Consider the following 14363-nt stretch of genomic DNA (forward strand, 5'->3'; position numbering starts at 1 on the left):
AATACATATTTTAAGGGTAGCTACGCGGATAAATCCCATTTGGATGATAAGATTTTGGTGTGCTTCCTGTCCCCTGACTACTACAAGGATCAAATTTTACTGTAGACCCCTCAAATTTAATCTTACTAATAAATATTTTCAGGTCAGACAACATCAAATTTTTAACGGTGACAAAAAACTCCTCAGCGTTATGTTGGCGACATTTTCTGAGTATTTCAGCCATGTAAAACTTCTCTACAAGTTGTGTCTTAAGACACGCCGTTCGGACTTGGCTATAAAAATTAGATCGAATATCATTCAGCTAATATAAATCCGGATGTACTCATTGATATGAGAAAAGTCTTCCTTGTCCTTGTTCCTGGGAAAGGTTTTTGGTCTTGAGTGAGCATTAAGCCGCTAATTGTCTTCTACAAGTTGTTTTTTGCAACCCCTTTTTAAAATATGTTTATAATCATTATTTTACTTACCCAAAATAACCAATGTCATGCCATTGAACCAAGCTCCAATATAGGTCATGACCCACAAAATAACACCGAATTTAATGGAATCAACCAAATCTTCAACCAAGAATAATCTTCTCAATTCAGCGGTGAAACCATTTATGTGGGCAACAGCAACACCGGCAACATTTTGAATTTTCTCCTGCGACAAGGTCAAATCAAATTCCAAGTATTCTCTGCTTTCATAGAGAAGACGAAAAATAAAAACAAATTAGTACTCATAAATAAATGATATAAAGATTAATGGCCTTTTCCACCAAGACGATTGGAATACAAATTCGTTCGAACTACTACCAAACTTTTAATTTTTTTGCAAAATATTTAAAGTGTTTTTGTTTTTTCAATCAAACAAATTAGAACGATTTTGAATTTGAATCGTCTTAGAGAATCACGACATATCTCTTGGTAATACTCACTTGAAGGGATGTCCATCTGAGGTCTTTTGTATGGCTTGCATTACTGATTTGTAGATTCTGAATGCAATTGTGCCGGCCAAAAGCAGAAGTGACAAATAGGCAAATACACTGATGACGGAGAAACATGAGATAGCCAAAAGGGTGACAAGGCCAGCACCAAAGACAATACCCGATTTTTTCACATCACGCCAATAGATGAGCGACTCCACTAAAATAAAGAAGTAAAAAGAATATTAAGAGGGGGATTATTTAAGTTTTTTTTTTAACGAGGAAATGGTGTAGAAAGAAATGTATAATGAAGAAAAACACTTTTCACATATATTAAAGAATATGAGCGAAATTTCAAATAGCAACAACAACAGCAAAATGGAATGGCTAAAACAATAATAATATTTTGCACACATGCCGCCGCCCGACACAGTTGTTTGAAACAAAAATTACACTCAAAAATGTTCTTTCCTTCACAAAAAAATTATGCAATCTCTACGATAAGAATTCTTTTTCAAATTTTCTTATAAAAATTCTCATGAAAATAATGAGATTTCAACACAAAACTATTTGTGCTGTTGTTGGACATTTGTTTTCTATTACATATTTGGAATTATTTTTATTATTATTACTTTTTCAATTCTTTTTCGTTGCACTGAGATGTGTTTCGTTTCGAAATGCAGAATTTTCCAAGGGAAATTCCAAAATCTAAAAGAAGAAGAACCGCCGTAATTAATAAGAAACCAAACCCAAGATATTACTTTTAGTTGCGTACAAGTTAGCCGAATTTGAGTGACTGACGTATTTTCTCGTTGTCGTTCGCGGCGGTTACTGTAGCCTCCTTAACTTTGGTGTTTTCTTTCTTTGGTTTTGGGGGAAAATTTTTATTTTTGTGTGGCGTTGGAAATTAATGGAGAATTTTCTTTCACCCATGAAAAAAGAAAAAAATTGTTGGCGGAGAGACAGTGTGTGGTATTGTTTTTATTGAGAGTGGCGGATATTTTTGTTTTTGTTTTGTTAGGGAATGTGAAAAATTTATTTTCACGCCTCTCAATGTTGGCATTTATGCCCATTACTGTGCAAAATAGCAGGGTATTTCCTGATTTTTTTTAATTAATAGATATTGTTTTAAATAAGATACGAATTGTTTTACAAGAATGGATAATAAATTTGAAAGTGTCATAAGATTTTTTTAAAGGAGATCATGAGAATCACTTATGCAGTAGGGGTGCTGCCAATGACCCCATCTAAAAATATATTGGTGGTTTGGAAATATATTCAATGTTGAGCTTATGGGACAAATGTCCTTTTGTAGCCACCAAAGGCACAGTTTCAAATGAGAAGTTGGAAGTATTGAAGACATATTCTGATTTATTTACAAAAAAGTTGGAGTTGGATTTTAAAGCCGCTGGGGTTTTATATGTGTGACTGGTTCTTAAGAGAGGCGCCAGAGTACAACCAAAACAATATCATTTTTCAATAGGTACCAAACATACTATGTGCCTACACAGTAGCGCTATTCTGTAACTAGTTAGCAACCAAATGAATGTAGGCGTTAACCCAATCGATATCAAAAACAAGTAAGAAAGGCGTTAAGTCCGGGCCGAACTTGTTATACCCTCCACCACAAGTTGTATTGAAGTAAAATGGAATAATTAGTTTCCTTTCGTGTATGAAGAAGACTTAATACTAAATTTTAGCAATTTTGGTAAAACAATGTGAGGCACCATTCTATGGGGGCTATTTCAAAACGTCGATCTAAACCGACAAATTTCTGACGGAAAGTTTTTAGGCTCAAAGAAGACTAAATACCAAATTTCCTATATTTCGGTAAGAGAATTAAAAAATACCGAAAATCAAGAAGTACGCTTCTATGGGGATATAGGAAGACGTGGACCTGTACTGATAATACTCTTCTGGAATATTTTATAACTCTTGGAAGACGAAATAACGAATTTCAGCCATTTCGGTTGGATATTGGCGTCACAATCATCAATATTACGAAAATCGGGAGGTACCGTTCTATGGGGCTATATCGAAACGTGGACCTATACCGACGAATTTTAGTCAGAAATGGGGCGATGGACCTGTACAGACATATTTCTGGCGAACAGTTTTATATCACATTGAAGACTAAATACCAAATTTCAGCCATTTTGGTGGAATATTGAAGACACAACCTTCAAAATAGGAAAAATCAGGAGGTACCTTTCCATGGGGGCTATATGAAGGCGTGGACCTATAGCGACAAATTTAAGGGGAAGTTTGAGTACCCCATAAAGTCTAAATACCAAATTTCAGCCATTTCGGTGGAATATTGAGGCCACAACGTTCAAAATACCGAAAATCGGGAGGTACCGTTCTATGGGGGCTATATGAAGGCATGGACCGATACCGACAAAGTTCTGGGGGAAGTTTTATACCACCAACGTAGACTAAGTACCAAATTTCAGCCATTTCGGTGTGATAATGAAGCTAAAACCTTCAAAATACCAAAAATCGGGAGGTACCGTTCTATGGGGGCTATATGAAGGTGTGGACCGATACCGATAAAATTCTGGGGAAAATTTTTGTACCCCTAAAGAAGACTACGTACCAAATTTCAGCCATTTTGGTATGATAATGAAGCTTAAACTTTCAAAATACCGAAAATCGGGAGGTACCGTTCTATGGGGGCTATATGAAGGTGTGGACCGATACCGACAAAATTCTGGGGGAAAGTTTAATACCCCTAAAAAATACTACGTACCAAATTTCAGCCATTTTGGTAGGATAATGAAGCTAAAACCTTAAAAATACCGAAAATCGGGAGGTACCGTTCTATGGGGGCTATATGAAGGTGTGGACCAATACCGACAAAATTCTCGGGGTAAGTTTTATATCCCTAAAGAAGACTACGTACCAAATTTCAGCCATTTTGGTAGGATCAATGAAGCTAAAACCTTAAAAATACCGAAAATCGGGAGGTACCGTTCTATGGGGGCTATATCAAAACGTGGACCGATATATCCCATTTTCAATACCAACCATCCTGCAAGTAATAAAAACTTCTGTACCAAATTTTGACTCTCTATCTTTAAAATTGCGAGCTGTATCTTGATTTCAACAGACTGACGGACTGACGGACGGACGGACATGGTCAAATCGACATAGAATTTTATGCTGATCAATAATATATATACTTTATAGGGTCTCCGACGAATATTTCGATGTGTTACAAACGGAATGACAAATTTAATTATACCCTCCATATGGTGGAGGGCATAATGATGTCAATTTTTATTTTAATTTTCACTCATAGTTTTGTTGGTAACCAAAAAAAGGGTTGCAGAATTCCGCCACAGATTTCACAATCCAGAATGTCTAGTGATTCTTTTGTCTGTGTCATCTCAAAACTCTTTCGCATATCTTAAAATTATAACAACAACAACATTATTTATTTGAGCCATTGAAACCCCACTTGACACAGTTATTTTTTTTTGGAAAACTGTAACACTAAATCCCATCAGCATACCTAAAGGTGTATTCAATTTCAATATACCCATCAGGTTTTTTGAATGAATCTCAGGTTGATTATGTATGCTTGACGCCCGCCGCCTATTCAGAGTCATGACTCAAAACAATAATAAGCACTTTACAATTGGAACAAAAGCAAAAGTGCTGCGTGCCGCCTCTAACTTCATACAAAAAATTGAAACTTTCTAAAATTAAAGACTGACTGAATACTCAGTCATGATATTAGGATAGCGATGATGATGACTATGTGTTATGCATTTAACATTTTTCGTTGTTTTTGTTTTTTTTTTGTTTTTTGGCTAAAATGGTGTTGCTATGCGAACTAATTTGTGTATAGTTTTTTTAGTAATTGTGAAACTTTATAATATTGACGTCATAACGTCGAACAAGTTCTGTTAAAAAAACATTTGACAACGATATTTGTCTAGCGTTTTTTTATGAAATGTGAACTAACTTCTTGGGCGTATTCACAAAGCCTTCTATCAAAGACTTTTCACAAAAGAAAAAAACAAACATAAAGCTCCATTTATGTATTCAATACGAAAATGGTGCATTTAATGAAATATTGACACAGTCTACTTTTATTTTTATCTCAAGTAGCGGTGTATATGATAATAGAAATGAGATATGCATATTCATAGATTTGAATGAAATTAACATTTGATTATGAATGAAATTTCCATTTCAAATTATGAAGCTGACGAATCTGGTTTTTAAAGTAAAATCAATTTGAGTAGCATGATTTCATTTTTAGAGTAAGTAAGTTTTTATATACGACTGCCCTATAAATCTATAATGCCTCTTAAGGGGTTATCCCTACTTGTCAATTTCAAAAAATCGAAAACATTTTATTGGCTTGTTTTGAAGTACAGGTAGTATAGAGTGTGCCGCATTTCAAGTCGATCGGAGCAAAATTGGCTGAGATATGACCTTTCAAAGTGGAGAACCCGTAGTGGTTTGTGTGTTTAGGCGTACTTTATTGGTTTATTATACCACTTCTTTTTGCATAATTTTATTGTACCTCACAATGGCTACCTTTTGTGAATGTCCTGAAATGAATTCACTTGAAACCTATGAATGAGACTCGAAGATGTACAGTGGCCTATTTAATTCTAATCCATATGGCGAGGTAGAAGTCAAAAAGAAGGAATGTATCTGACACGTCCAAAAGCGAAGTTTAGTAAAAAGTAACAAAAAGCTTGGAGGCAAAGGAATGTTGAGAGGAAATTTGATTGACAAGCTTACTGTCTACTATGGACTTGCAATTCGACGTCATTCGATTTCAATTCATGATATGTATGAGGCAATATGGGCGACATTTGATCATTACAGTTCAGCGATACAAATCCACGTCACGAGAGATGGCCAACCGGTGAAGACTCGTGGTGTTCCTATCAACGGGCTCTGGCAAGAAAAGAGGCTTTCATACACGATTACAGACCACTTCCATCAAATGTTTTGGATGCTATTAGACCTATAAACAACGATCTAAGTAAAGAGTCTTAACTCGAAAGATGAGCCGGCGGCTTTAATCAAAATAGCAACGAACGCTTCAATCAACTTATTTGGAAAATTTGCCCCAAAACCATTTCAAGTGGAGCACTCGTTGTAAATTTAGCAGCTTACATTACGATTGATCTTTTTAACGAAGATACAAAATCATTGTTATTTTATTTGAGCTCGATCGGAGTGAGCTCTGGACAAAACGCACACGAATATGCCAAAAAAATCGACCAAGCACGAATTGCACTGGCCGAGAGACATGTGGCCGAGTGCACTCGTGAAGGAAGAATGCTGCAAAGGCAACATCAAATTTCCATTTTACAAGCTGCATCGTCGGCGGAAGAGCTCCTGTATGGACCAGGAATAAATGACTCCTTGTAATTTATACCAAAAATACATTTTTTATTCATGTAAACCGAAATAAAAACTTAAAACGCGTTTTTCTCGAAATGCCATTTTTGAAGTCGGTGCCAACGATAGCTCGAAAACGGATAGACCGATCTTCGTATATTTTGGTGAGCTTATTAAATACAAAAACAAATACACAAAAAACTTGTCTTTACGCGAGTCAGATTTTTTTAAATTTTTTTGGCCGATTTTTGGGCAAGAATCGGTCCATTTTTTCGTTAAAATCGAAATTTTGACTTTTACATTTCGCTATTTTTGTTAAAATAGATTTTTGAAAATTCTGTCTCGCTTAAAGACAAGATTATTAGGTTCTTAAAATGCGCACGAAACTATATGAAGATCGGCCTATTCGTTTTCGAACAAGCGTTGGCACCGCAAAACGCTTTTACAAACAATGGGCTTCGCAGGTAGCCATTTGCCACAAAACTGTGCAATATTTTTCAACGACGAAAATTCCAAATGTAGTTTAAGATGTGCTCTTTGATAGGAATAAAAGATTTACCTAAAAATATTGAGTTTTCTCAGAAAAAAATTATGAAAATTGAGTTTTTTTGGACAGCACAACTAGGGATAACCCCTTAATTGCTTATGCTGACTGAATATGTAATTTTGAAGATAGTAAATTGAGGAAGAAATTCACGACGTGATAGATGGTGGTATGATTCACCTTACTGCAGTAATATGGATGTCTCAAATTTATAGAATTCTGGAAATCAGGAATTCCGCTGTCGATTTGTTCTTATGTTTCGTTCATTCGAGTTCCACGTCAAGTGAAAATTTAATTTTTTTCTTCCGCAGGTAGTCTTTTCCATCACCTTTGCTGTGGCTTCTGGTAGTGAACGGGATACTTAAAGAGTTTGACAGATTAGGAACTAGGGTAGTTTCCTATGCAGATGATATAGTCAATTAAATCAGTTGGAAATTTCTCTGTCTAAGCTGTCTGACCTAATGCAAGGTGCTCTAGTAAAACTCTCACTGTGCGCATCACAATGGCCTTGGTGTAAATTTAGCCAAAACCGAGCTGGCACTAACTATTACCCAGAAATAGAAATATTGTTGACTTGGTGCCGCCAATACTGAATGGAGTATAACAAAATCTCTCTTTGGAAGCAAAGTACCTTCCTGTGGTGCTCGATCATCGGCTAAAATTGAAAAGGAACGATGAGGAAGTAGAAAGGCTTAATTGTGTTTGTGAAACCAACTACATTTCGCAACAACTGGACTTTAACACAATCTGAAATAATAATCCCCGATAGGAAAAGGATGAGCACAGTTCTGATCACTTCCTGAAATGAACTCTTAACGGTAAGCAATAATTTGTTTCAATAAACTCGACTACATTTATTCCTTTCTCTGTTCGTATTCTTTTTCATATGTATCAACTTGGGATTTCAGAAATTGTAATGGAGCTAATCCTGCGTTTATACCTGAGAGGACAGTTGACTCCATGTATTGATTGTCAAAATCGCAATAGGGAAGCTCGTGGTAAGTACTTTTGATTGCGTTTACGACTTTTGCTCATGTCCATAATGCTCCTGTTATCATTTTGGAGAAACTTTTTTTCGCGTAGCCCACTTTTGCTCCCGTCCATAGGAGAAAGTCTTAAATCCCGGCCGAAGGTCGGCTACTTAAAGAAAACTTATAATTTTGGAAAAACTCATGTTCGCGTGGCCCACTTTTGCTCCTGTCCATAGGAGAAAATTTTAAATCCCGGTCGAAGGCCAGCTACTTAAATATCGGGAAGTATGGACTTCCCCCTGGAAAGATATATATAGTTGTGATCAAGGTCCCAAGGACTACCTATGGTGAAAATTTCAGCCCGATCCGAGAGGTGCCCATAAATAAAGTAATGCTGTTAAAGTAGGACTTTTCCGGGAAGTATGGACTTCCCCCGGTAAAGATATATATAGCCGTGATCAGGGTCCCAAGGACTACCTATGGTAAAAATTTCAGTCCGATCGGAGAGGTGCCCCTAAACGAGACTTGTTCTTGTATGTGTCCCGACAACTGCAAAACCAATTGTAAAATTATGATTGAAAATCTTCGATTTCTTTTTGTTTTCCCTTCACATATTTTGTTTTTGTTCATCTTATTTTGTTTTCAACATATTTCAATTATTATCTCACTTCTTTTTACAATAAATGTCAACAATTTGTTAACCCTACTGTCTGTGAAAAAAAAAAACGATGGACAGCTGGAAGGCAAGCGACAAAGGTATGTATGTGTTAGTAAATCAGAGTTGTATTTGAAGGCAAATTGTCCTGTGTAAACGCCTAGTAAAAAAATCCCGCTAACTACAGTCATAATTGTTCAGTCAGTTCCAGCAACCTCTCTCAGTGAATTTTACTCTCTCAAGCAAGAAAAATTGCAGAAAGCATGGCGGAATAAGAAGGTGTCACATCGATAACAATAATCGGGCCATTTACCACATCAAACGTCAAAATAACGCATTACTGTGAATTGCTTGTTTACCTTTTGCATGTAATTTTATTCACAATAATGCATTTTGACAACTGGTATGAAGATCAGCTGTTTTTTCCGCTGTACCTGTATTATTGTGAAAGAAAGTTATCGAACAACATTTTGTAAGAACTTGCAAGATAGTCAGCTGATTCCGAAAATGTATGAAAATTGTTTTTGATATTTTAAACCAATTGGAACAAAACACAAATTTTAAAATTACATTTTACTTATTTAAAACAATAATCCTATACACAACCGTTTAGAATCTAAAAAAATGTGCAATTGTGAAATTTTCTTGGTCAAAAATGTTAACATTTCAAGTTGTTTACATTAAACAGCTGATTAAAAGTCAGCTGATCAGACTTGCAAATTTTTGCGGGACAATTTTTCCCAGCAAAAATGTGCAAGTTCTCAGTCACAAAACTCTCCAAAAATCTATCCAAACTCGCTCTATTTTGCTGGATAATTTTGTTATAGAACAGCATTCAGTAAAAATTTGTACGAATTTGTATAAGCTGTATACTAGGCCATATTGTACATTCACCAATGGATCGAAGATGAAAGAAGGTGCGGGACTAGTGTGTAATGTGAAGAACTGAACATTAGAGAATGACTCTGCATGTAGAGTAGTCACAGTGTATGCGAATAGCTATGCGCTACTCCATTAACTCCCAGTCTACACTAGACCGATTTCATTGAACAAATTTCATGAAATTAGGCGTTCTTAGACCGAGCTTCCACAACGGCAGTTTCATGATATTACTCTAATATGAAACTCGATCTAGAGACGCATAATTTCATGACATTTTTTCAATGAAATCACTTAAGTGTGGACCGAGACCAAGATGACAGTTCAAAATTTTAGGTCTATCTTAAAAACTTGTGGCATTGGTTGTTAAATTTTTTTAGGTACGGGCACTGCAATTTTTAGGGAAATGAGAATGTTGAACTAGTGAGGTGGGCTCTCAGTCTTCTGACCTACAGGTGGAGGTGGCTTGTGTCAAGCCACAGCTTTTTTCTCGACAAACTCAATATGTGCTACTTTGAGAAAACCGTAAAAACCTGTCATGACGGGTGTAAGGTATTGAATTCAATTTGGCCGGTAATCTCGGAGCCTAGAACTGCGTTCTTTCTTTCACTTCGGAAGTCAGAGATCAAAATTGTTGTTGAGGGTCATTACACTGGTCATTCATTGCTACTGCATACGATCTATGACAAGTGGGAGGTCAACAACATTGAGTACTACAGACTATGTGAAGATGACATATCTTAAATATTGTGACATTTCGGGCCCATATCTCAGAAAGTGTCACATTTATTGCCTTTCACTAGAAAAAAATCTTGTTGTCATGATCACAACGCTACTAAAATTTCTCCAAGTTTACGGAGGAGGTACTTCAGAGAGAATAGACCGACATGCTCCATCTTGGAACTAGATCAGTTCCTTTCTATAGCTATAACGCCCACCTGGCATTTTAGTTGGTAGTCGGAGGATTTTTACAGTTTGTTGTCATTAAGTTAGGAAGCATGGTCTTGCGCTTATATCGTTTTAATCAGAATCACATGGACCACCTTCGGTGAAAATTGAAAAAAGATCCTCAAACAAATCTTAAACCACACTTAAGTGAATATGTTGAACTTTTGTGTGGGTGGTGCCGGAAGGTGCCTGTCCGATATAGTACACCTTAGAACTTGATTTAAGATTGAGAGAAATATTACGATGTGCAAATGTCAGTCATTTCTTTCGATTGTTATCGTGCCCACCTTCTATTTTAGTTGGTCACACGGGGACCACCTCCACCTCATTGCTTTACCTAAATCATCAAAATTCATATTTTTATTATATAATTTATTTATTATGACAAATTAAAAATAACTTTTTTCTTTTTTTCACTATCACTAGCTGGGTGATCTAACAAAAACAACAACAATGCCAAGATAACACAAAAAAGAATATCAACTAAAAAATGGTACACAGAATGAAGAATGATGCAAAGAAAAGAAAACAACAATGAAACGACGAATGAAAACAAATTTTGGTGATGAAAAGGAGCAGGTTTGTTGTCAACATAATTATTATTATTCTTTGTGTTATTGTTTCATTTGAGAGATGCGATAACCTTGAATTATTAGCCAGCCAGCCAGCCATCCATCCAACCAGCAAAGCCCAGGCAGCAACAATTAAGCGTTTTCTTTCTTTTTTGCAGCAAAAACAACAGCAAAGACATAATTTGCGATCAAGTAGAAATATGTTAGGGTGGTACTGGTTTCACGTGTGGATGTAGTAGCTATGATTTTGAAGAATTCCCACTAAAGACAATTTGACAATTCTGTTGTTAGCTGCTGCCTGCTGCTCACATGGCTGAATGAAAGCGTGGCATTTTCAATTTGTTTGTTTCTTTTGTTTTGCAAAATCAAAAAATGCGTTAACACCAAAAGGCCCATCACAACTACTTTGTACAGTATTTTTTTAGGCGATAAGGAGGGAGGTAGCGATCGGTTCGTTGATCGACCAGCCACAGCGCGCAATGCTAAGGTAAGCTTTTATAATACACATGTGGCGTACAACAAAATTGCATACGTCAACGTTTCCGTACCCCTGCTCGTTCCTCACACCTTCGTTACACTTATCAACACGACGAATGTTGGTCGCTATGTATTTTGAAAGGCATTTGTTATTGCTGTTGTTATTATTATTGTGGTTATTACGACGATTTTTGTATACTATTTGTATTATAATATTGTTGGTGTACACATATTGAGATCAACATCACCTACCATCGCCACCACCATCCACCTTTTGGTTATAATGAACGAACAATTGAAGTGGCCAGCAGCAGCCACGTTGACAAAGAGCATTCGCTCGCTGAGCTGTCTAAAGTGGGGAAACTTTGCTTTATAATCGATTTTGATTTTTATTACTGACATTTATGAAAGGAAACACCACTTTGGAGAATGTCTTCAACTGATAAGAAATTCAATTTGGTCATAAAGTTTTTGTTAAGTGAAGACACATTTTGACGTAAGCACGCTATACAAAGATAAGATGTCTAACAACTAAAAATAAAAAATAAAATGTTCAAAATAAGCTATAGAATATATGAGACAAGGGATATTAGGAAGTTAAAAGGTCTTCAGTACACTTCAAAAAGAAAAAGTTCTATATAAAGAAGATCTTAAGAAGGACTTTTATATAAATAAGAGCTTTAGAAGGTCTTTAGAAGAAACCCTTTCTTTGAGAAAGAGTCTTTAGAAGCACCCTTTCTTTGAGAAAGAGTCTTTAGAAGCACCTTTTCTTTGAGAAAGAGTCTTTAGAAGCACCCTTTCTTTGAGAAAGAGTCTTTAGAAGCACCTTTTCTTTGAGAAAGAGTCTTTAGAAGCACCCTTTCTTTGAGAAAGAGTCTTTAGAAGCACCATTTCTTTGAGAAAGAGTCTTTAGAAGCACCCTTTCTTTGAGAAAGAGTCTTTAGAAGCACCCTTTCTTTGACAAAGAGTCTTTAGAAGCACCCTTTCTTTGAGAAAGAGTCTTTAGAAGCACCCTTTCTTTGAGAAAGAGTCTTTAGAAGCACCCTTTCTTTGAGAAAGAGTCTTTAGAAGCACCCTTTCTTTGAGAAAGAGTCTTTAGAAGCACCCTTTCTTTGAGAAAGAGTCTTTAGAAGCACCCTTTCTTTGAGAAAGAGTCTTTAGAAGCACCCTTTCTTTGAGAAAGAGTCTTTAGAAGCACCCTTTCTTTGAGAAAGAGTCTTTAGAAGCACCCTTTCTTTGAGAAAGAGTCTTTAGAAGCACCCTTTCTTTGAGAAAGAGTCTTTAGAAGCACCCTTTCTTTGAGAAAGAGTCTTTAGAAGCACCCTTTCTTTGAGAAAGAGTCTTTAGAAGCACCCTTTCTTTGAGAAAAAGTCTTTAGAAGCACCCTTTCTTTGAGAAAGAGTCTTTAGAAGCACCCTTTCTTTGAGAAAGAGTCTTTAGAACAGCGACGACCACAGAAATACAACCAAAGCGAAGACATGTATGAACGTATGAGTGAAAAAAGCAACAACCACATTATGTTTTTGTTTGTTTTCATTCATTTACACTGTACGTGAAAGAGAGAAGCAAATGCAAAAACAACTCAGTGGGCGCCCTCACTATACGATCTAAGCAAAGAAGCTCGTCCCTGCTTTAGAAGCACCCTTTCTTTGAGAAAGAGTCTTTAGAAGCACCCTTTCTTTGAGAAAGAGTCTTTAGAAGCACCCTTTCTTTGAGAAAGAGTCTTTAGAAGCACCCTTTCTTTGAGAAAGAGTCTTTAGAAGCACCCTTTCTTTGAGAAAGAGTCTTTAGAAGCACCCTTTCTTTGAGAAAGAGTCTTTAGAAGCACCCTTTCTTTGAGAAAGAGTCTTTAGAAGCACCCTTTCTTTGAGAAAGAGTCTTTAGAAGCACCCTTTCTTTGAGAAAGAGTCTTTAGAAGCACCCTTTCTTTGAGAAAGAGTCTTTAGAAGCACCCTTTCTTTGAGAAAGAGTCTTTAGAAGCACCCTTTCTTTGAGAAAGAGTCTTTAGAAGCACCCTTTCTTTGAGAAAGAGTCTTTAGAAGCACCCTTTCTTTGAGAAAGAGTCTTTAGAAGCACCCTTTCTTTGAGAAAGAGTCTTTAGAAGCACCCTTTCTTTGAGAAAGAGTCTTTAGAAGCACCCTTTCTTTGAGAAAGAGTCTTTAGAAGCACCCTTTCTTTGAGAAAGAGTCTTTAGAAGCACCCTTTCTTTGAGAAAGAGTCTTTAGAAGCACCCTTTCTTTGAGAAAGAGTCTTTAGAAGCACCCTTTCTTTGAGAAAGAGTCTTTAGAAGCACCCTTTCTTTGAGAAAGAGTCTTTAGAAGCACCCTTTCTTTGAGAAAGAGTCTTTAGAAGCACCCTTTCTTTGAGAAAGAGTCTTTAGAAGCACCCTTTCTTTGAGAAAGAGTCTTTAGAAGCACCATTTCTTTGAGAAAGAGTCTTTAGAAGCACCCTTTCTTTGAGAAAGAGTCTTTAGAAGCACCCTTTCTTTGAGAAAGAGTCTTTAGAAGCACCCTTTCTTTGAGAAAGAGTCTTTAGAAGCACCCTTTCTTTGAGAAAGAGTCTTTAGAAGCACCCTTTCTTTGAGAAAGAGTCTTTAGAAGCACCCTTTCTTTGAGAAAGTCTTTAGAAGCACCCTTTCTTTGAGAAAGAGTCTTTAGAAGCACCCTTTCTTTGAGAAAGAGTCTTTAGAAGCACCCTTTCTTTGAGAAAGAGTCTTTAGAAGCACCCTTTCTTTGAGAAAGAGTCTTTAGAAGCACCCTTTCTTTGAGAAAGAGTCTTTAGAAGCACCCTTTCTTTGAGAAAGAGTCTTTAGAAGCACCCTTTCTTTGAGAAAGAGTCTTTAGAAGCACCCTTTCTTTGAGAAAGAGTCTTTAGAAGCACCCTTTCTTTGAGAAAGAGTCTTTAGAAGCACCCTTTCTTTGAGAAAGAGTCTTTAGAAGCACCCTTTCTTTGAGAAAGAGTCTTTAGAAGCACCCTTTCTTTGAGAAAGAGTCTTTAGAAGCACCCTTTCTTTGAGAAAGAGTCTTTAGAAGCACCCTTTCTT

General features: G+C 36.4%; 1 protein-coding gene and 1 long non-coding RNA gene across 34 annotated transcripts in view; one reads left to right on the forward strand and one right to left on the reverse strand.

Annotated features, from left to right (window-relative positions):
• Window positions 1-14363, forward strand: part of LOC141395521 (uncharacterized) — a 39518-nt gene that overhangs the window by 19037 nt on the left and 6118 nt on the right. The window contains exons 2-5 of the long non-coding RNA XR_012410654.1: window positions 7130-7636; window positions 7727-7816; window positions 10698-10850; window positions 11002-11330. This is a non-coding gene — a long non-coding RNA (uncharacterized lncRNA). The remainder of the gene's footprint in view (window positions 1-7129; window positions 7637-7726; window positions 7817-10697; window positions 10851-11001; window positions 11331-14363) is intronic.
• Window positions 1-14363, reverse strand: part of Rtnl1 (reticulon) — a 113500-nt gene that overhangs the window by 6754 nt on the left and 92383 nt on the right. For 30 of the 33 annotated variants that reach the window (XM_073971559.1, XM_073971557.1, XM_073971560.1 and 27 more), the window contains 2 exons: window positions 917-1124; window positions 468-676 (listed from right to left, as the gene is read on the reverse strand). In XM_073971559.1, the coding sequence (XP_073827660.1) occupies window positions 468-676; window positions 917-1124 (417 nt within the window). Of the gene's footprint in view, window positions 1-467; window positions 680-916; window positions 1125-1536; window positions 1613-1679; window positions 1807-14363 lie in introns of those variants that run through there. The other 3 variants (XM_073971556.1, XM_073971558.1, XM_073971592.1) reach the window with 2 other exon arrangements.

The sequence above is a fragment of the Musca autumnalis genome, unplaced genomic scaffold, assembly GCF_047663935.1.
Source record: "Musca autumnalis isolate F117 unplaced genomic scaffold, ASM4766393v1 scaffold_2, whole genome shotgun sequence".
NCBI lineage: Eukaryota > Metazoa > Arthropoda > Insecta > Diptera > Muscidae > Musca > Musca autumnalis.